A 23,413-nucleotide genomic window follows, 5' to 3' on the forward strand; every position below is an offset into this window, starting at 1 on the left:
TGTAATTCTGTAACATAACAATTTCACACTCAAGCACACCATATGACATTTCAGGTGAAACATTCAAATTAAAACTATAAATTCTGACACCCATATTATTACCCTACCACCCACACTCAAGCAGGCGTTACTTCTGCTGGACCCTGTCTGTATATTGCTAGATTACTAACCTTTGTGGAGGTTTTTACAGTTTGCAAAGCAGTTTTGTATCATAATTTATAGGAAGATAAACATATGTAGATATACAAACACACAAATATACAGTTGACCCTCCATATCCATGGTTCTGTATCTGTGGGTTCTATCAACCTGGGATCAAAAGTACTTAAAAAGAAACCGCAGTGTTACGTTGTTGCTGGTGTGTACTGTGTCCTTCGGCCTACCATGGGTGCATCTGTACTGGACACGTAGAGAATTTTTTTTCTTGTCATTATTCCCTAAACGACATAGTATAAATGATTTTTTGTGTAGTGTTTACGTTGTAGTTCGAATGATAAGTAATCCAGAGATGATTTAAAGTGTACAGGAGGGTGTGCGTAGGTTAACTGAAAATGTTATGCCATTTTCTGTAAACGACTTGAGCACCCTTAGACTAGGGTCTGCAGGGCGTCCTGGAGCAGTCCCCCACAGACGCCAAGGGATGGCTGCGTGTGTATCTATATCTGTGTCTGTATGATATATCTGTGTGAGAGCACGTCGTAAGTTCTGAAGCATTATGTGAATATTAGTTGATGTTTTCATAACCCACTGAACCCGAATTAGCGGCTGTTTTCAGCTTTAGTTATTTCAGTAATAAATCAGGGTTTTCTAAATTCAGATAATGAGCTCCTATTTAGCTAAAATAGTTTTAGAATGCTTTAAGATTTATTTTAAAATTAAGATTGACATCTGTCTGATTTCTCTATTATCCTTATTTTTAAAGAAATAGACGTAGTGGCTCAGTAAGAGTCCTGAGGTGAGTGGTCAGGGGCACGTGGGGGCTAGTATCATTGTGGGGAGCCACAGTGAGGTTCCTGCTCTGCTAAGAGTACATTTGTCATTGAGGGATAAATCAACGTGACTACTTAAGCATAAATATTTAGGAACTTTATGTTTACAAAATACCCTGCAGTTGTTAATTAGCCCACTCCAATGTTTATCTTTATATTTTGTGCGGGATTTCCAGACACGGTTGTGATGGCTTATTTTAACTCTGGAGTTAGTTGATATTTGTCTGTATAGTATAAGGGATCTTCAAAGCTTATTCAGTTGTTCAATTGCACTTGCATTTTCTCAGGAAAATTATTCTGAAAAACTCCAGAAAAAAATTACAAAACCTTTTCTGTTTGTTTCAGAACCTCAAAGTTTCTAGGACCTAAAAGTTCTAAAGTGTAACTTAAATGTTTCTGTTCAGAAGTTAAATAGGTATTTTTAGAGTAACCATTATTTAAGGTATTTTGTAATGATACAGTCTTTGCCTTCAAGACTCTATTGTATTTCTTAGTGGAGAACAACACATTTAAGAAACGATCAGTATGATACAAGCTAGTAGATAGCAAGTATTAAGTAAGTAGTTGCGGCAGGTACTGTTATTTGCCTCCCCAGTGCTCATTTCCATCTTCCCCTTGTTAATAGGACCCTGGTGGTTTTTAGTGACAATGTGCCCACCTTAACCAAAAGTCTGTGGCAGTCACGTTCTTCTTCAGTGGCAGGTGGGCGATGAGACCCAGTTCTGCCCAATGATACTTGTTTTAGTTCTGTATTATTATTTATAATAGTAATGTAATGTTGTTAATGTAATGTTATTAATGTAATATTAATGTAATATTATTTATAATAATAACTCTAAAATGTACTGACTCAAAAACAATTACCATTTATTGTTTCCCATATGTGCCAGGGATTCACATAAAGCCACTGCGGACAGATTGTTTCTGCTCCATCAGGTCTGAGGCCTCAGCTGCAAGACTCAAAGATGGGGCTGGAATAGCATGAAGGCTTGTTCATGCTGTTTGGCAGTTAATGCTTGTATGTACTGGGAGCCCGGCTAGAACATTCATTCATGGTTTCAACATGGTCACTGGGTTTGAAGAGCTTCCTGAGACACAGCCCCAGATGGAAGCTGTATTCTTTTTGCAGCCCTGCCTCAGAAGTGTGCTGTACTCCGTTGGTAGAGACTATCACGGTACCCTCTCCGACTCAAAGGGAGAGAACATGAATTTTCAGTTGGAGTGCCTGTCACATTGTAAAAAGAACACATGGGGTGGGATAAATATGTTGTATGGCCATCTTTGAAAAATACAGGTGCCACCACATTTAAGGGAAGGCTTATTAGTAGGGAGGGGGAAGCTACTAAGAAAGTCTTTATTTCCCAGGTAAAAGGGAAGTGATATTTCTAGCGTGGTCCTTTGTTGTGTATTTCTTCTTTCCGCCTTGAAGGAGCAGCAGCCACCTTGTACCCATGAGGTTACAAACCAATATGCTGAGGATGTTGACATCATTGGATGGCAGCCCTGGACTAACTGCTTCCAGACTTCTTCTGTGAGGCAAATAAGTAGCTATTTGTTCAAATTACTATTGTAAGGCTTTTAGCTTTTTTAAAAAATTGTTTATTTTATTTTTATTTTTTAAACTTAAAAAAATATTTTATTTTTATTTTAGAGAGGGGGAGGGAGGGAGAAAGAGAGGGAGAGAAACATCGATGCGTGGTTGCCTCTAGCAAGACCCCCACTGGGGACCTGGCCTGCAATCCAGGCATGCGCCCTGACAGGGAATTGAACTGGAGACCCTTTGGTTTGCAGTCCAGCACTCAATCCACTGAGCCACACCAGCCAGGGTATTTTTTAAACTTTTTAATTATATTTTTTTCCATTACCACTTATTCCCCTTGTATCTTCTTCCACCTCCACCCATCTCCACACCCCCAAAATTTATTTTTTATTTTTTAATTACAGTTAGCCTACATTACTCTATTAGTTTCAGGTGTACACTCCAGTGATTAGGCATTTATGGAACTTATTAAGTGATCATCCCAGTAAATCTCACACCCATCTGACACCAGTCTAATAATTAATGGATAGTGTCAGATAGGTTTTTAGTTTTCTACAGCCAATCATAATTACCAAATTTCGTGGTTGTCAATCTTGAGCATTCATAGGAATCACCTGGGTGGCTCCCTAAGGGCTAAGTTAAAGGGAGAGGTGGAACTTGGGGTAGATGATACGATTGAAGTATTACAAATGCTATGAACAAATACATGCAGGCAGGAAAGGTATGAAGATCTTTTTTTAGGACTTCCGGAGCCTTACTCTTTGACCGACCTTTCCCCATTTTGCCCACCCTTCCCCTGCTTAATCACAATTCCACCCTTTGTTTCTATGATTTTGACTTTTTTTGTTTTAAAGATTCCACATATAGCCCTGGTCAGTGTGACTCAGTTGGTTGGAGCCTTGTCCCCATTAATGGAAAGGTTGCAGGTTTGACTCTCAGTCAGGGCACGTGCCTAGGTTGCAGTTTTGGTCCTGGTTGGGGCACATAGAGAGGCAACTGATCAGTGTTTTTCTCTAAACCGATTAGTGTTTCTCTCACATTGGTGTTTTTCTTCCCCTCCCTCTCCCTTCTTTCCCCTCTGTGTAGAATCGATAAGCATGTCCTTGGGTGAGGATAGAAAAGAAAAGAAAAGAAGGATTCCACATATAAATGGATCATTGTCTTTCTCTGTTTGACATTTTTCAATAATGTAATGTCCTCCGATTTCATCCATGTTGTCACGAATGACAGAATTTCCCCCTTTCTTAAGGCTAAGTAATATTCCTGTGTGTTTCTTTATCCATCCATCACTTGGCACAGGCTGTTTCTATATCTCAGCTATTGTGAATAGCGCCTTTAAAATTTTACATTTCACTAGATTTGTGTCGTGCCAGATTAGTGCAGCGACTTGAATTAGGAACCAATTAGAATTCAAGTTGAAAAGCATGGATCTATATTGGAAGATAGCCTTGTATAATAATTTATATTGTGCATTGTAGACCTGGAAATAGTGAACCCAGTCTGTAAAATGATCACATTCCTTTAGGATTACTAGTTTAAACAAAAATTTCTCATCTGTTAGTGAATTATGACTGAGATGTTTGCCAAGTTTTTTCCTAGGAGCAAGTGTTGCACAAGATTTGAGCCCATACAGTTGGCCCCAGCCTTTGCTGTCCGTTCACTGGCACGGAGGGCTGCTTGCAGAGAGCATCGCCTTTCCTGGGTTCAGCCCTGTGAGGCAGAACGACGTTAAGGGTCAGATCACACAGCCCACATTTTTGGTGGTATTGCTTTCAGGGATCTCCGATGCAGTTTATGTGACCCTGAGTTTTGATTAAACTAAGTGGCAAATGTTTGGCATTTGTGACACATGTGGCTAAATCCTTTTTAGATATTTTTCTCTATAAGTTGTTCTGTATTATTAGAGACATATCACAAAGTTCACCCTAGGGGGAAGTTTTATTTCCATGCAAAGATGGATTCATAAGCAAAGCCCAAATTTCTTTCTTTCTTTCTTTATATATCCTACAATATGAATTTATTTATATTTTTAATTTTATTTATTTAGTTTTAGAAAGAGGGGAGGGGAAGGAGACAGAGAGGGAGAGAAACATCGTTGTACAAGAGAGAAAACAGTTGCCTCTCACATGCCCATAACCAGGGACCTGGCCCACAACCCAGGCATGTACCTTGACTAGGAATTGAACTGGTGACCTTTCCGTTTGCAGGCCGGCACTCAATCCACTGAAGTATGCCAGCCAGGGCTGAGTTTCTTTCTTACTTTACTTCTAGGCTACTATGTATTCTGTTGCCATTTTTATTCTTATTATGCTAGAACTTATAGATTCTGAAATAATTAAGTTCTCTGTCATTTTAGGTTGTTAAAAGTATTTTGAAATTATAGTTATACTCAAATATGAACAAAAAATGCTAATAGATGAAGGAGCTTAGAAGCCACCTTGAAGAATGATTTTAAATACTATAAGCCATCTTATAGTAAAGATTATAAATGAGATTTCTAAAATCAGAAAAAGTTGATGCAGTGGGTTCAGAACAAAATGATACTTTGATGGGATAAGGGAAGAAAACATTTACTTATATTGGATGTCGTTTACTGCCTGCTGAGCATCAGTTTCTCTTTCTTCCATCCTAACGGACCCATGATTTCTCCCGTGCAACCAGTAAGCATCAGGAAACTTGATCCCACTCTCAGTTCAGGGGTAGGCCTTGTTGGCCCAAAGGTTATCTACTCTCCCTTGCCAGTCAGTGGTTCAGGTGTGAACACCTGACCTAATTCTGGAAAATAGGGTACAGGGAAAGTCTTTCAAGCTTCTGGGAATATTCTTGCACTTACTGGAGATCTGTGGGATGATACTTTGTATCTTCTGTAGGACGTGATGAAGGAAGTGTATAGCCCTGGTTATTATTGTCAGACATACTGTATCCAAGAAGGTAGAGCTGGTTATTATGATTAGACATACTGTATCAAGAAGGTAGAGCCAGCCTTAGGATGAAGCTGACATTTTGGATGGTAGAGCAGAGAGAGAGAGAGAGAAAAGCTATGGGTCATTCATGAAATTTTTGAATGGCCTTTTCTCTGAGTTTCCAGGTATGTTAATCTGTGTATTTCCTTGTGGTTTAAGTCCTTGGTACTGAAATTGTGGTCCATTTACTACTGGCAGCATCAGCACCACCTGTGAGCCTGTTGGAAATGAATTTCTGCCCCAATCGTAGGCCTACAGAATCAGAATCTCCATTTTAATAGGATCCCCAGATGAATTATATGCACAAAAATGCTGGAGAAGTGTTATTTTAAGCCACTTTGAATTGGCTTTTTGTTTACTCACTAATGATAGCATTCTGATACGACGTCCTAGAGTTTTTTCTCTGAGTTATATCTCCTTCAAGCATGCCACATGGAAATAATGTTGTCGCGGGGGGTGGCGGGGAGCACCATTTCTGATTATATTGGAAACAGCATTTATTGGATCATGATAGATTTTTTAAAAAGTCTCATCACACTTTGACTGATATATGGTTTTTTGGGGGTGTTGCTTTTTATAGTTATTTTTAGATGAAACCTAAAACTGTAGTCCTTATTACTTGTGGTCAAAAAGACCCTAATGTTATTTTTGGCAAGTCAGGAGATATGAGCTTAGCAGTGCTGGCTGAAAGCCAGCTTTGGGAGTTGGATTTTATCTCCCTTAGGATTATTCCTTCTCATTCTCTCCTCAGCTCCATTTCTATTTCAACTAGATAGAGTTTTGTACTGTATTTCTATTCTGGAACCATTAACCTCTGGGGAGTGACTCTTATGTACTGCTGCCTTGTAGACCAGATGTGTATTTCAGTCACATGAATAGAGAAAGGAATTTTGTTCCACTGCTATAAATTGTAAATTATCTGTGCATATAAGCATTAAATACAGCATGAGTAAATTAAATCCAGTAGCAATCTAGGAATTTTATTTGAGAGAATTTTCTCAGTTTTTATACAGAGTTAGATGCAACATTCCAAAAAGCAAAACATATTATAAAATTCTCATTTACCCATTTTCTAAAGGCCTTTATAAGCCTGTGGCAGGATGAACTAGGTGATTTCAATTCACAAATTAGATGATTATTTCTGTAGTTAACTGGGAGTGAGCTATGTCTGTGGTGTGCTTTAAAGGTCTGTATTTACTCAGAACTGTTTACTTCTAAAAGGAGTGCTTTTAAGGGAAATGGAACTATGCTGATTGATTTTATTTTATTATTACTTGTTGAGTTTATACTATGTGCTAGGCATTATGCTAATTACTATGAAAATTTATCTCTGATCCTAAAACGTATGTGATTTTATCCCCATTTTAGACATGATAAAATTGAGACTGGAAAGATTGAGTAACACCCCTAAGGTCATGTGGTTAGAGCCCAGGACGGGTGCCCCCAAGCCCACACAGGCCCTCCAGGCTCTTACTGCCTGCTGAGCGGGAGACTGACTTGTGTTAAACAGCTCACTGGGAGAAAATGTGAGATGCAGTAAAATTAAAGAGAGAGAAACAAACAGCTTTATTTAGTGAGAGCTTAGAGGAAGAGGGAGGGCATGAATCTGACCGGGAAGATCAGGAAAAAATAATTTATCTCCTTTCCTATTTCTGTAATTCCTTAATAGGCTCCACCTGACTTACTCTGTTAATGATATCACCATTTTCTTGGTACTCAAAACTCAAAACCTTTGATACTTTAATTTTCTGCATATTCTCACATTTCATCCATCTTTAAAGCCTTTTAGTTCTTAATGGGGTTTCTTGCTGTCTCCGACTGTCCAGTGTCACTGCCATCGTCCTAGTTCCATCTCTCACTGACGGAAGCATCTAGAACAGTAGTTGCCAATCTTTGGTGCACCTAAGATTCATCTAATGGTCTTTGTCGACCTGGAGATTTGATTCGCTAGTATAAGGTCACAGGTGATTCTGATGCACACCAAAGATGAGAACCACTGATCTAGGGCGGTAGTCTGCAAAATTTGATCTGGGGACCCCTGAGTGGCGGGGGGAGACCCTGGGGGTCTGCGGAGTGGTAACTATTTTCACAGTTATTCTAAGACGTAATTTGCCTTTCACTGTGCTGACACTGGCACTTGTAGTGCCTCACACAAATAAAGGTCTTCACCGCCACTTACTTGTGGAAACATGTCATTTTGCTTGAGAATGTTCTTAGTCAGTAAAAATCATAGTGTCAGTGAGCCGTGTCCCTGAGGACATGTTATGTTATTGCTCTGTTAGACGGTGTAAATGCTCATCAGGCGCTTACTTGTGTGTTCTGCAGTACGGTGGTTGTCTCAAGGAGCAGCATTTTTGCAGGGTTTTTTTTTTTTCCATGGAACACCATGACTGTTAAACAAACCGTGATTTTTCAGACTTTGATATTTGACAGAAATTTTCCCCCAAATGAACAAAAACAATTTTCTCATTGCTAGTGATAAAATTTAAGCTTTCAAGCAAAAATGAAAATACAGAAAACTTTCCAATACTTAAAGACTTTTCTGATGAGGCCGATGGGGCTTGAAATGTGTCAACATTGGGAAGATCTTCATAACAAACTTACTCCACATGACCAGTGCATGGTGTTATAAAAGCGTTCAAAGCGCAAGCTAGAACAATGGGTTTTAATGTGACAGAACGTTCACTGAGAAAGCTCCAGAGTCCAGGTTGCAACCTGCCTTTAAAATCTGACCACACGAGTTTTGGTATACTCTGAAGGAAGAATAAGTCATTGAAACACTTATTTTTCCAGCCAGATATCTGTGTGAGGCCAGATTATCTTCAGGTACTTAAACCAAAACTGTCCGTTGGAACAGATTGCAGAAGTAGAAGTGAGAATCTAGCTGTCTTGTACTGTGAGTTGCAGACATTTAAAACAGTGCCATTCTTTTCATGAGTTTTCTTAAAAAATACAGTTATATTTTGCAATAATGTGTTGTTTAAGATAAAATAGAAAGAGTTTAATACTGTTACCCTAACATAAATGGGTAAGTATTCAAGCAGTTAATTTGTTTTAATTTCTAATATGGCACAAGTGGATGAAAAGGGGCTCTGTAATCAATCTGACCAAAAGCAGCCTCACGGGGGGATCCGTCATAAATTCCTAGTTGGGCAGCTCATGGTGGATAGTCCCCTCCCAGGCCTATGAAAGGTATATATTTACCTTAAGCAAGTCCTGTCCCTTGTTTTTGTGCATCTAGGTTAATACAGCCTGGAAATGCTTCCTTTTCAGACCTCTTGGAAGCATAACCACCTTCATGAGAGTGTCAGCACTGGGAAGATCTTCATTTTAGACAGGAGAGTTAATCTTGTAAACTCTCCTGTCTGGGGGCATCTAACCTGCGGCCCGTGGGCGGCGTGCAGCTGGTGATGGCTGTGAATGCGGCCCAACACAAAATCGTAAATTTACTTAAAACATTATGAGACTTTTTGGTGATTACATGTGACACTGTATTTAATGTGTGGTCCAAGACAACGCTTCTTCTTCCAGTGTGGCTCAGAGAGGCCAAAAGGTTGGACACCCTTGTGTCCAATCACAGAGATTTCTCTGTCTTGCGTTCTCCCAGGTTCACGTAATCTTCCTTACTCCTTCCTTAATTCCAAATGTATAAAATAAATTGTAAAACTGTCGTTCACCAGAGCATTTGAGATCTTGCTTCCTGGCATCTCATCAGTTTGGCTCAAATAAACTCTTACAAAAATTCTCTATAGGCTTGGATTTTTCTTATGTCAACACAAATACTAGGGAATGTAACCCACATATAAAAAAGCTCCTTGGGAGCCTCAATAATTTTAAGCGTGTAAAGGGGTCTGTAGTAGGTTCAGTGTTCCCCCCGCCAAATATGTTCAAATCCTAACCCTGGTCCCTGTGAATGTAATTTTATTTGGAGATAGCATCTTGGCAGACGTATTAAAGTTAAAATGAAGTCATAGTGGGTTTGGATGGGCCTTAAATCCAATTACCCATGTCTTTAAAAGAGAAAGGAGATTTGGATATAGAGGCACAGAGGAGGCACATAGGGAAGAATGGCATATGAAGACAGGCAGAGATTGGAGTGATACAGGTACAGCCAAGGAAAAGCAAGGACTGGCTGGGACCCACCAGAAACTGGGAAGAGGCAAGGAAGGATTCTTCCTTAGGACTTTTGGGAGTGTCAGTACCTAATTTCAGACTTACAGCCTCCAGAGTTGTGAGAGAATAAATTTCTGGTGTGTCAACCCACCCCATTTGTGGTACTTCGTTATGGTAGCCTTCAAAACTAATGCAGGGCTGGTCTTGAGAACAACAAGTTGAGCATCTTTAAACCAGGCTGTTAGAAACAGCTTCCCATCTGTCTTTCTCTCAGAGTTTGTCCTGTCAGTACCTGCTGCTCACTTCTGCAGATTACTTATCCTAAAACAATTATTATGCTTCTCCGATGGAGAAAATATCAGTGGTTCCTTGTACCTAAAGTTCAAAATGGAGTTCAAACTCCAAGTTTGTGTTCAAAACCATTTATAATTTGGCCCTAACATACTTTCCCACTGTGCGTTCCACATTTCCTGAGACACACCCTTTGGAATGTTTGCCCGAGTGTGCCCCCAGTGTGCCTTCACTCATTTGTTCATTCACCAAACAAAACCACCTGACCTCGCTGAGTTCTCTCTCTGATACTGCGCTCTCTAATACGGTAAGCACTGGCCACAGGTGGCTATGCGTTTTAAATTAATTAAAACTAAAAAGATTTCAGTAGCTACATTTTAAGTCTTCAATAGCCACATGTGACCAGTGGCTGCTGTACTGGACAGCACAGACACAGAACATGTCCACATTGTAGAAAGTTCTTTTAGATGGTGCTGTTCTTATGAGCAGCCCACTCTGTTCACCTTGTCCCCAGATCACCCCGCATAGTTCTCCTTTTTCAGCACCCCTCACATGCCCTTCCCTGCACTGGCTCTCCCCACCACACCCTCTGCCCTTTCCTGCGGCTCCCTGGCGTGCTTTTCTTCATGTTACTCACCAAAATCACCCTTTGCTTCTGACTTAAATAGTACTTATTTCAATATTACCCTAGCTGGATCTGATCCCTTATTTCTTTTTCTGTACCACTAATTTTATTCTGAGATGTGTTGGTACTGACTTGTGTTTGTCACCGGGCATGCCGGGTAGACAGGCCTGGGGATGACCGGATGGATAGCTCCTGTTAGCGCTCTGGAGGGTGAGAACCTTGTCTAAGAGACTGTGGCAGACTTACCATCATATTGTCAATAGAAGAAAAGGAGAAAAAAGACAGATGAAACAACCATTCCGTGAATATATTCATCTTAAAATCTTAAAATTATATTTAAAAAATTCTCCCAGGCACAACCCTGTAGGTGGATAGAATGTCCTAGGAATAAGAATATATTTTTATAGTAGGTGTTTTTTTTGTTTGTTTGTTTTTTGCGGGGTGCGGGTGATAGTCTTCTGTTTCATAGCCCGTCTGATTGTCTACTACGTCTGTCTTCTTGGATGTTCCAGAAGCTCTTCAAATTCATGCTCAAAACTGAACTTCAAATGTATGTGTAGCTCCTATTGGCCAAAGGTGAGAAAATGTGAGTTAGAAAAAATAAAACAACCAAGAAGCAAACAAACAAAAATACACCCCCCACACAATTGAGACACATTTAATACATAAAAATCATGTATATCATAATAAAAGGAAAATATTCAACATCTCCTTGGAAACCATTGAAGAAAGTGGGGTACTAACTCCTTAGTCTGAAAAGTGACAATTTAAAGAAAGAACTCAGCATTTACCATATCTTTTGTATTGACTATATTTCAGGGAAATTAAGTAACCCTTTACACAGGAATCCTAGCTAACAAATAGGGAAGGAATGATAGATCATCATTTTGGGATCTCTAGGGAAAAAAGAAATCACTGATTTAGTCAATAATTATCAATTGGCCCTGGCTGGTGTGGCTCAGTGGATTGAGTGCCAGCCTGCGAACCAAAGGGTTGCTGGTTTGATTCCCAGTCAGGGCACATGCCTGGATTGCAGGCCAGGTCTCCAATAGGAGGCATATGAGAGGCAACCACACATTGATGTTTCTCTCCCTCTCTTTCTCCCTTCTTTCCCCTCTCTAAAAAATAAATAACAATCTTAAAGTATAGCACATACAATTATAAAAAATAATAATTATCAATGGATAAATTTTGAATAGGTTAAGTATGATTGTTTTGTTTCTTTACCTGAATATACATGATGCCTATTTACCTAAGTATGCACCTAAATTGCAGAAAGCTCTTCAGTTTGAATTTTCTCATGATCAGATACAGAATATACTCTTCTTTTTGGCAAGAGCAACACAGAAGTAATGTGTGTTCTTTTCAGAGTATTATATCAGAAGGTACATGATATTCTAACTTAGTGCTGGGAAGGTCTTGGTGCCTAACAGCGGGAGGAAGTGGAGTTGGAGTGGACAGAAGTAGGAAGCAAATAAGGAAGGAAGAAGCGTTGGAAGGATCAGAAAGACGGCTCAATGAGAAAGAGGATGCATTTTGACTGATACCACATTTTATTATTCACTTGGTTAATCTGAGGCTGAACGTCTGCTGAATAAAGAAGTAGAAATAACTCTAAAAGTATTGCATACACTCTCCCTTTACCATCCTCTGGACTTTGCTAGCAGCTTGAGTGAATATAATGATTACCTACACAGTTTTAACCCTGAACATTGATCTTTGTCTCATCTCTGAACTTCTGGCTGGTCCAGAAATCAAATGCGATTTGCATAGCTCCCAGCAGCCACAGGGAATGTCTGTTGACTGCCTCATATTAGAGCATGTGTATATGCATGTGTATATATGCACACATGCATATACATGTATATATACACGTGTGTACACACACACACACACATTTTTTCCCTTATTCTTCTGGGAGTAGTGAGCTTCAGGTGAGATTTAATCCAGAGGGTTCAAATGATTCCATAAGGACTCAGTCTTCTTTCTCTTGATCTTTCTGTTCTACCTTCAGTGTTACCCTTATTCTTGGGGTCTACTTTTGGCAAAATTGCTTTAGACCTATGTTGCCTCTTCCTTTTAGCTCCTGTACACATTCCTGAGGTTCATTCTGATTGGACTAGCCTGGTCCTATGCCCACTGTGGCTGGGGGATTTGTTGCTTCTGCTGGACCCGGATGGCATGCTCTGCCCCTGTTGTTAGGGACGCAGCATCTCCTAAAACATGCAGACTGTGGATCTGGAGGGAAGGTTTCCAGAAGAAATGAGGTATATTTACCAGGAGAAGGTGGAATTAGATGTTAGTCAGGCATAACTAACAAGTGTTTGCTGCAAGGTTTATTGGATAGACTTTAATTTAATAGTGAATAAAAAAATGGTGGTACTTTGGACAAAGAAAAGGGCCCAAATGAATCCTTTAGGAATAGACGCCTGACTGCTTGCTTTCTCCCTTGCTTTAGGCAATAGCTAACTGTTTTTTTCCAGAATTGATTCCTGTACTTTATGGGCTTCTATCATCCTTGCTGGAGGGAAATGACATCAGGTAAGTAGGGAGTGTGAAGGAAAATAAGTGTAAGGGTCCTGTTTTCCTGTAGCTTTAGTGCTGCCTACCAGACCTGCTGCCAAAGACACATGAAAGGCCTCGTCCCAGCTTTCGTCTTGACTTCAGGGGGTGAAATTTGTCATTCTTACATAACACACAGAATATTTATCAAATTACATACTTGTACCACAGGAGTTTGATTTTCTTTGTTAGTTATTGTCTAAAATTGCATGTAATAAGTCTTTATCCTTGCTTTCTAAGCTTGCCAATGCAAAAAAAAAAAAAAAAACACACAACTAGTATTTCCTTTTGGAGCCTGAAGCTTTTTTCCCCCCCCTAGCTCTTATTAAGAAGAATATGTAATTTAGATGTTTGAATAGGAATAGGAGAAATAGCCAAAAACTTTTCAATAGTCCAGTTAAAATACATAATAGCATGTGGTTAAAGTAAATCTTTGGAGGAAAGATTGGAAAATCCTGGATAAAGTCATACATCATATGCCTCAAAGGCATGCCTTACTAAATAAGTAAAAGAAGGAGGAAGCAGTATGTATCCTAACAGGGGGTCAGGGGGTCCTCACTTAGAAGTTTCTGTGGCAACATTGTTCCCATCTTGGTAGTTGAAGTGCTAAAAGAAATTTCCAGCTTTGTTTAATCTTCTACATTTTGTGTTGAGTTAAATGCCATCACATTCCGTAGCCTCACAGATTTGCATAAACACTTTCCCTCTGAATTTATACAAAGGAATATATATTTTGTATGTGTTAGAAATATGATACTCCTCCACCCCCACCTTGGAAGTCTGTGGATAATTCACCTCATTTTAATCACAGACATGGACGAGGGGCAGTCTAACTTAAACATGTGGACTTTGGCCCCAGGCCAGCATAGGTTCTAACCAGGTTTTTTATGTTTTGAGTGTCTGTAGACTTCATTTCTCTCATATATAAAATAGGTATTCAATCATTCATTCATTTGACAAATATTTAATATTAATCACCTTCTAGGTGCCGGGGATACATCAGTGAAGAAAACAATGAAGATCAAACTTTCTTGGTGCAGCTTATGTTCTAGTGGGGGGAGAAGCAATAGACAGTAATTGTATGTCAAAGATAGTAATTCCGGTAAGAAGAGTAAAAGTAGAGCAGGGTCAGAGAGATGTGGACTAGGGAGGAGAGCAGGTGCAGAGTTAGAGTAGTCAGGGTGGCATCATCGAGAACGGGACATGGGAGCAAAGACTTGAGCGAGGTTTTCCAAGACTCACTCTGGTTGCAGTCTGGAGGATGGACTGTAGCGGGTGACAGATACCAGCAGAGAGAGCTGTTAGGAGGCCTTCCTAGTACCTGGGTGTGAGATGCTGGTGACTCAGAGCAGTGGCACAGAAGGTTGTGAGAAAGGGTTGAATTCTGCATATATTTGGGAGGTTCAGCCAACAGGATTTTCCGATGATTTGGAGATGTTAGTGAAACAGAAAGAGGGGCCTAGGCTTTTGGCCTGAGGAACTGGATGGATGGAGTTGCTGGTAACTGACAACAGGAAGACTGTGGATAGAGCAGGTTTTAGGGGGAGCTCAGGAGTCCAGTCCTGTGTGGACATTGAGTTTGAGATGTGTGTTAGGCATCTCCATAGGGATAGTGATGTTTACCTCTAGGTGCGTTGTGATAATTAAATACGGTGAATGTAAGTCACTTAGCACAGTGCCTGACATATTACCTCTGTGGCACCGGAGGATATACTGTGACATGAAACAGGAATAAGGGGTTGTAAAAGGAATATTCAGGGAAAAAGAGCTCCTAAAGTATAATAGGAGAACTTTAAAAACAATAGATTGAAAAATGGAGGAAATCTTCCAGAAAACAGAAATCAAAGAGATACAAAAATATTAGAGAAATATTAAAAATAACAGAGAATCCATGAAGGAAGTCTAACTCTTTTCTAATAGGACTTTGAGAGAGACAGATCAAAGAAAATGGAAGGGAAGGAATTATCAATGAAATTAGCAGTACATGAAAAATTTCCAGAACTGAAAGACATGAGGTTTTGAATTGAAAGTGCTAACCACTATGAATGGGAAAAAAAAAGGGGATATATTACCAGCACATTTCAGAGCACCAGATAGTAAAAACAGGTCACAAAGTAACAGGGAAGAGCAGAGTGTCAGACTTTTCAAAAGTAACACTGGAATCTAGTAGACTGTGGGGCAATGTCTTGAACGTTCTGAGGGAAAATTATCACAAACATAGACTTCTACCTCCAGCCAAACACCCAATCAAGTATGAGGGTCAAATAAAGATATTTTCAACTTCAGGTTCTCAAAAATTTATCTCCTATCCTTCCTTCCTCAGGAAGGTGTTGAGGAATCCGAAGGAGAGGTAAGACATGAGAGACGTGCAAGAAAAAAGAAGACGTGGAAAACGGGGCTTGATGCTGGGGAGAGAGGAAGGAGACCCCTAGAACGGTGATGAAAGGCGGTCCAGGGTGACCGTGGGTAGCGGTCCGGAGATGACCAGGGCACATGGGAGCAGGAGGACGGGAGACCAGGGAGAGGTCACTGAGGAGCACGTTGAGTTGAGACGTGATGTGTTTGACCATTCTGAAAGGGTTCCATCGCTTTTTCAGAGAGTTAGGGCCTAGACTGTCTCTAACTTGAAGGAGCTTGTACTGCAGTAGGGGCACCCACAAGGGAACAGGCAATTTCAGTGTTCTGTCCAGGTTGGTAAAGGTTAGTACGCTGTTCCTAGACCACCCACGGTTGGAAGGGAGGCTTAGAAATCTAGTGTTTAGCTCCGTGAGCATCTGTAATTGGACGGGCAGAGCGACAGCGTGGGGCAGCCTGTCGGATTAGTGAGGAACAGTAGTCCCTGCTGCACTCCAGAAAAGAGGGTTAAAGACTTTTTTTTCTATTTCAGGGGTTGGGCAAGGGAAACCATTGTTCATTATGAGTTGAAAGAATTTAAAGTTCGTATATACATATATATGCATTTGTCTGTTTTTATTTTTGTATGTATGACACTATCATGTTTATAAGAAATCTTACGTTTCAAATGATTGTACAGCAGTGCAAGGGAAAAACTTTCAGTTGGTAATTTTAGTATAGAGAGAAACTGCGTTTCCTGTGTAATAATAATACACTTCACCCTCCCGGATGACTTATCTCCCAGTGACTCATGCCAATAACGTGATGTCCTCCCGATAAAATACTGGGGTTTTTTCTTACGGAGTTCCTCACTGTAAAGTTATTTTGTGGTTGGAGATTGATTAAAGACAAGTTAAGATTTTACTGTATGAATTATGCTCCCTAATTAATTATAAAACCATTTGGCCTAAATTTTGCTTTTTTCCCTTTGTGTAACTTTATTTATAATATAAAATAAAATGTAATTTTTTGTTACATCAGTATTTTTCATATCAATGTGGAACTGTTTATATCTCATCTTTTTGTCATTTGGTCAGTTAATATATACTCAGATAAATTAAGCAAGTTTATAAAGAAAAATTGCAAGGGGAGAAAAGGATAACCCAAATGAAGATTATTACTTAGTAATATTGCGCAAGATTTGATTGTAGTTAAGTTTCTGTAACATACAGTCATCCAGGGTACAGGAACACTAGCTAATCCAGTCAACAAACATTGGTATGGTAAGCTTTGTATTAGATCTTGGGGATACGGGACAAGTTATGATGTCATTTTTGCCCTCTAATAATTCTTTGTCCAAAAGAAAGAAGTGTGAAATAGGGGCAACAGAGAGTTATAATCGCTATAGATAATATTTACCAAGTGAATACAGATGGAAGGTCACCCTAAGAAAAGTGTGTATGAAGCAGACAGATGTGGACATGTAATACTATTTGCAGAAATAGCAAACATTTCTGTTTGCTTGTAGCGTGGAGTCGAGCGGGGAAACACGCGAGGGCCATCTCGCAGAGCATGCGCGCCGCACTCCGGAGTGTGATCCGTTCCTCCCACGCGGTGTTGCTCGCACCCGTGTGATTATAAGAATTGCTTAGACAGTTAAAGCAAAACAAAAGCCAAATTCCTCAGACTGGGAAAATCACAATCTTCAGAGGAGGGCTGGGAATCTGTGTTTTTAATTAAGTGCCCTGGTAGTTCTTATAACCAATTTATTGAGAAAATTCAGTTTCTTAGGATATACATAAATATTGTTTCCAAAATTTTCTAGTCTATGTAAGATTTCAAGCAAGAGCACACACAATTTCTCTCTCCCCCCACCCCCATGTGTATGCATGTATATTTTGTTATTATTAGAGCAGTCTGGGCCTGCATAAGACTTTGGGAACTCGATTCTCCCGCTGCAGGCTAGACCTGTGACTCAGGCTGCGTGTGGTCTACCTCAGAGACAGTGCCCTCCCTTTTCAAGGTGCAGATTCTCTGTATTGGCAGTGGAGTATGGGGAGAGGGGCTTTACAGGTCTTCAGAGTGGCCGGTGGAGGGCAGTGTTCTAAATATTCCAGCTCTCGCTGGGCAGCTCAGTTGGTTGGAGCATCGTCTTGTGCACCAAAGGGTTGCAGGTTTAACCCCTGGTCGGGGTGTGTATGAGGAGTGCGGGGCAACCCATCTACATTGCTCTCTTTCTAAAAAAAAAAAAAAAAATCAATAAGCATATCCTCGGTGAAGATGATAAATCAATCAATCAGTCAACCTTCCAGTGTCCACTGTCATCCAGACCCCTTCTCTTGGTGAGGAACCTCACAGAGTAGGGGACCATGGCTCCCCACACTGGTCCCTGTCAGTGCTCCATTCTTCCTATGGCGAGTACACTCCTAGGCACCCACTTTGTCCATCTTCCTTTTCCTTCACGCCTCTGCCGTTGGGGTTTGGGCTTTGGGCCTGGACTGCTCTAGCTCGTGCTCTTCTTTCAGAGATCTCCAGACAGTTAGCTACATGTATCTCCAGGTTTGGGTGCTCTTAGGTCTGCAGCCCATTAATCAGTCAGCTTGGGCCCAAGCTGCCAGTGTCTCCTCCTGCAGACCTTTTCACCTCCCAGTCTGTAGGAAGTGCTCTCTTGAGTCTGCGTGACCAGCTCTCTTGAAGTGCTTGCTTAATGTTGCCACCCCCGTGAGTCTAGACTTCCAGGCTCTCCCTTTCCCTGCCTTAGTTTCGTGCTTGGGAGGGTTGGATTGAATGCACCAGCCACTTAGCAAACCTTGGGGGAGATATATGGACATAATTTGGGGTGCTTTCCCTCAGATTTGGGCATTTACTCCTTCTTGCTCTCACTGTAGACCTTCCTCACCAATTCTGGGACAACAGGACGAATGCCACTTAACATCTTGTTAGATTATGATCAGGGAAGTTTAGGAAACATCATTGTAGGTGGCAGAAAATAACATCAGATTTGTATTTCATAGTGTTTAAGCATAATTGGAAAAAATCTCTTAATGGAATTGTACCTTTGCTAATTCTATCAGAGTTGAAGTAACATAATTTGTCTACTTTAGGGTAAAAAACAAAGTAAATATATGTATGACTATGAATCTTTGTACGATGTGAACATTAGTAACTTCTGAAAGCTTGGTTGTATATATGAAAACACATGGGTTCAGTGTGTCTCATGTTCCCAGAAGACCATCTGGCATCACAGAAGACCTGGAATTCATTGATGTTAGCTAACTTTCAGGTTTTCAAGTCTTATTAACCGGTACCTTTTGGGTAAAGGGAGATTAGACCACTAGGTGGCGCTTTATAATTAGAAAATGAAAGTGCTTTTTTGCTCTATCAATCTAGCAAAGCAATGGCCAGTGAGAACAGCTGTGGCAGTCCTAAAACATAGGTTTAAAATAAGAGAGAAGGATAAACAGAGAGAAAAGAAGTAGGAGGGGAAGGAAAAATAGAAAAGAAGAAAGGAAACAGGTGAAGCAAGTTGTCAAATGCTGTCAATTGCCTCAGGAAAGTGGCTCCTATGGCATTTGTTGCTGGTTCGTTTCTTTGGTTATTCAGTTATTCGACATGCATTTAATGAGAGTCATGGCTAAGGATACTGTGGTAAAAGATGTTCTCACTACCTTCTGAGCTTATAGGTAACTTAAAAATCTTGATCCCTTCTTTGTAGAGTGTATTAAATAATATGGAAAGATACTTTTTAATTTTAGTTTTATTTGTTTTACATCTGCTATTTCACCTTCCTATGAGATAAAACCTCTCCTAGCCTCTAGCAACTACTGTTTTCTGTCTGTAGGGATTTGCCTATGCTGGAGATTCCATAAAAATGGAATCGTACAATATGTGGTCTTTTTTACTGGCTTCTGTCACTTAGCATGTTGTTTTCAAAGTTTATCCATGTTGTAGCATGTAGTCAGTAACTCATCGCTACATAACATGCCACTGTGGGGATATCCTTATTTTGTTTATCCATTCCTCAGTCGATGGGCATTTGGTTTGTTTTGGGGGGGCTATTATGAATAATGAATGCAGTTGTGAGTGTCCATGTGCAAGGTTTTGTGTGCACATATGTTTCCATTTCTCGTGTTTATGTAGGCAGGAGTAGAGTTGCTGGGTCATGTGGTAACTGTGTTTAACATTTTGAGGAGCTGCCAAACTGTTTTCCGAAGTCGCCTCACCATTTTAGAATTCCATCAGCAATAAGGGCTCCAGTTTCTCCATACTCCATCGCCACATCCTTGCCGATACTTGTCTTTGTTTTTGTGTTTGTTTGTTTAACTATAACCATCGTACTAGTGGGTATGAAGTGGTGTCTCTTTGTGGTTTTGATTCCCATTTCCCTAGTGGATAATGAGGTTGAGAACCTTTTGATGTTTTCCTCGACCATTTGTATATCTTCTTTGGAGGAAAGTTTGTTGAAATCTTTTGCACGTTTTAAATTGGATTGCTTGTCTTTTTATTATTGAATTACAAAACTCATTATGTTTTCTGGATATGTCTTTTACCAGATATTTGATTTTCAAATGTTTTCTTTCATTCTGTCTGTTCACTTTCTTGCTCCTTTGAAGCACAACTATGTTTACATACCTAAAACGGGCAGTATTTACAACACAATGAAATAAGGTGGCTCAGATTGATTGCAGTGAGTGTGTGCGGGTGTATCACGTAGGTTGCCGTGAAAGGGCATGGACAGGGTGCTGACAGTTGTCTTTTATCGATACTCAAGGCTGTTCCCTGCCTCCTCATGGAATGCTACTGTAGGAGGCCCCCAAAGAGCTAACCTGCTAAGAGTGAAGCGTAATGCCCTCTGGCGTAGAATACACCTTCATTCTGTCTGTGTCATCCCAGTTCCACACCAGTAGAGAGATGCTAGGGGTTGGGATAGTGAGGAGAGAATAGTTGTTTCCTTCTTTTGTGGTTCATGCAAGATACACTCTTAGAGATGTAGCTAAAAATAAAAACAAAAACAATAAAGGACCATCTGATTCCAGCAGAGATTACAGTAGTTCTACTTTTGTTAGGTCACCAAGGGAGAAATGCCTTCACAATTAATCAATACTGTAATGCTACAAGCTCTGGTCTTTCTGTAACTTACGTACAGCGCCAGTAACCCTTTGGGTGCAAAGTCGTATTCAGACAGTGGAGAGGAGGTAGGTGGAGAGAACAGATGTGCATTAGCCGAAGCCTGGCTGCAGGCGTTTCCCTGTCAGTGTGATTCATCATGGAGCGAAACACCTAGATGGTCACGAGTTGCTTGCCCATCTTTTTGGCCAGCTCCTTCGAGTAGTACCTTCGAGAGAATTCTTTGTCTCCTTACCAAACTTTCAGCTTGACGTCCAATACAGGGGCAGTAGTGAAGATATTTTTTAGGTTGACTTGATAAATTGAGAAGTGGTCACTTCTGACAAGTGATGGGCAACAGATGAGTGATTTTTTTTTTTCATTAAGAGTTTGAAATAGAACATTCAAAGCCTTCTGAGAAAGATGTTCACCTTGTCAAGATTTTCCCCGGGGCTGGTCTGGCAAATTTATTGTGGACTCTTGACCAGGACCTCTCAGCCACATCGCTGCAGAGGTGTGGGCATGTGCTGTCCTGCTTTTACGTTTTTACAGTTTTCTTTTTTTTACAGTGTAAGAACTAATCGCAGACTGAGTTAACATTTATGTGAACAGTTGCCTAACCTGTGTTTCCTAAAGTGTAACAGATGAACCTTTCAGAATTACAGTGAGTTGTCCCTTAAGAAAAATCCTTAGATTGATGTCTTATGACTGGTTGAAGTTCCTCAGGGGCATTCTCTCTGGCTCCTCTCCACACCCAGAAAGGTATTTTGGATCTTTTTACTCTTAATCTTGTGCTTTGATCAGAATGGAGAGATGAGTCAGAGAAGTGTGCTAACACTAATACTTCTGGGGGAGGTCGCACGTATAATTTTTAATCTGAAAGGGCATCAACTGTCAGTTTACTCTTTCAGGCTGATGGACAAATTTGTAATCACGAGCGTATTGCATAATGGTGACATAGCTGAGGGTGTGGGCTTATCCTTTAGAACATAGCCCCCAAGGGACTTGTGTTCAGCACATAATGTAAAGCTATTTTAAGGTGGTTGTGAAAGTCCTTGCTGTCAAATAGCAGGGACTTCTCAGTCCCTTTGTACAGAGTTTTCGTTGTAGACGGTGCTGTCCTTGCCTGGAAAACAGTTGACTCCTCCATGTCTCACGAGCCTCTGTGGTTAAGTACAGCTCCAATACTGGTGGGATAAACTTCTGTAGTCAGCACTCCATGAGTCCTGAGGAAGTGGTCTCATGTGACATCGTCACTGCCACTTAGGATTTTGTCTGTGTGTGACGAGGTGACGGCAGTCTAGGGCGATGGTTGATAAACTCGGGCCGGGGGCGTGGGGACAGGGGAGCTGCCAGAGGGAAGGGAGCCATCAGAAGAGTCGTGTTGCTGCTGGCCGGCTCTGACCGTGGAAGAGTTAAGGCGTTTGGGCTCTAATCTGAAAGACAGTTGAAAAATAATTATTTGACACTTATTCTGTGCCTATCACTCTGCTGGGTACTGGGAAGTTGGAACAAATAAAACATAATTTCTGATCTTGAGATACATTTGGGGGAAGAGGAGACGTATAAGCAGGTACTATTTTTCACAGATTGGGGAGGGACATTTTCCTCCCTGGTGTGAAAGCATACACAGAGAGGAGTCACAGGTACATGTGAACACTCCATCAGCCGCAGGGAAAGCTATTTTTATAAAAGGCAAGAGTAAAATAAACGCACGGTTCAGAACAGTGATGGCCAATGGGAGGGAGGCAGGAAGGTGGGATTCAGGAGGGGACCACGTGTCACTTCATGGGGATGGGAATATTCTAATTAGTAAATTAGGTGGTGAGTCCATGGGTATGTATGTATTTTCATGCATACCTGCGCAGCACTATGCCGCTGCACAACCTACGTTGTATACACAGGGCAGAGTAGAAGTAGGTCTACAGTTGTGAGCACACAAAGCAGAGTTTATTCTTTTACTACATATTAATTATTGTATTGTTTTCCATATGAACAGCTGTAAACTTACTTTTGCCCCACCCTGTATATATTCTTTTGTATCTATCAAACGTTACATAATTTCAAAAAAACAAGAAAGCTCAGTAAACATTTCCCCATCTTAATTTATTAAAAGCTTTCGTTCACCTAAGGGTAGTTGTGGGAGAAGAACTCACTCAGCCAAACTATCTCTGTTTTCTACTGTTTATTCATCCATCCCTCTATTTTTTACTTTGATTTTTGAAACAATGAAGACAATGTAGAAGCCTTTTCTCATGACCCGAATGTCCTGTTTTCCTGCCCACTCCGGTTCCATGCACTCTATCCAGAGCTCAGTTTGTAGGTCAAAAGGACTCTGTCTGGACTGGCCAGCCAGACGTTTAAGTGTTCATTCATTCTCTCTCTCCCAGGCTCTCTCTCTCTCTCCCTCTCTCTCTTTCTTTCTCGCTCTCTAATGTTTGTGCATGGCTTAACAAGGGATTTTGAAATCTTTGTAGGGTTTTCCTATTTGCTGGGTGGTTTTAGAATTGAGGGCCATCAGTAGGAAAAAAAAACAAAGAAAAATACTATTTCCTCTTTCATCTATGTCCCATAGTATACAAGTGTTCTGAAAATAGCACCAATTTTCTGGGAAAGGTCGTGACTGAGAATTTTCTCACCCGTTACCCCTACACTCCAATTCATGTTTTCTTCTTACACCGTGGTCATGTGCTTGCCCAAGTCTGGCTTATGCGCCGTGCAGAATGTTTGTGCACTTTTGTTTTCCAAGCCCTGCACTGTGCACATGATGCGGTATTTGATTTGGAATGGGCTCTGAGTTCAGTCACACGTGCTTCTCGTGGTGTTTATCTTGGAATGCACGAGTAGGAGGGAAGTATTTTTGTATTTTATATATCTGGACATTGTTCAT

General features: G+C 40.6%; 1 protein-coding gene across 9 annotated transcripts in view; it reads left to right on the forward strand.

The window, feature by feature from the left end:
* The window catches only part of RAD51B (RAD51 paralog B), a 515,100-nt gene that overhangs the window by 42,590 nt on the left and 449,097 nt on the right, over positions 1-23,413 (forward strand). Inside the window, exon 8 of one of the 9 annotated variants that reach the window (XM_053928937.2) lies at positions 8,766-12,412. The exons of the other annotated variants lie outside the window; for them this stretch is intronic. Coding sequence (XP_053784912.1) covers positions 8,766-8,903 — 138 coding nt within the window. The 3' untranslated portion in view covers positions 8,904-12,412. Of the gene's footprint in view, positions 1-8,765; positions 12,413-23,413 lie in introns of those variants that run through there. 9 annotated transcript variants of the gene reach the window in all.

Source organism: Desmodus rotundus, chromosome 7 (assembly GCF_022682495.2).
Source record: "Desmodus rotundus isolate HL8 chromosome 7, HLdesRot8A.1, whole genome shotgun sequence".
In the NCBI taxonomy this organism is placed as follows: Eukaryota; Metazoa; Chordata; class Mammalia; order Chiroptera; family Phyllostomidae; genus Desmodus; species Desmodus rotundus.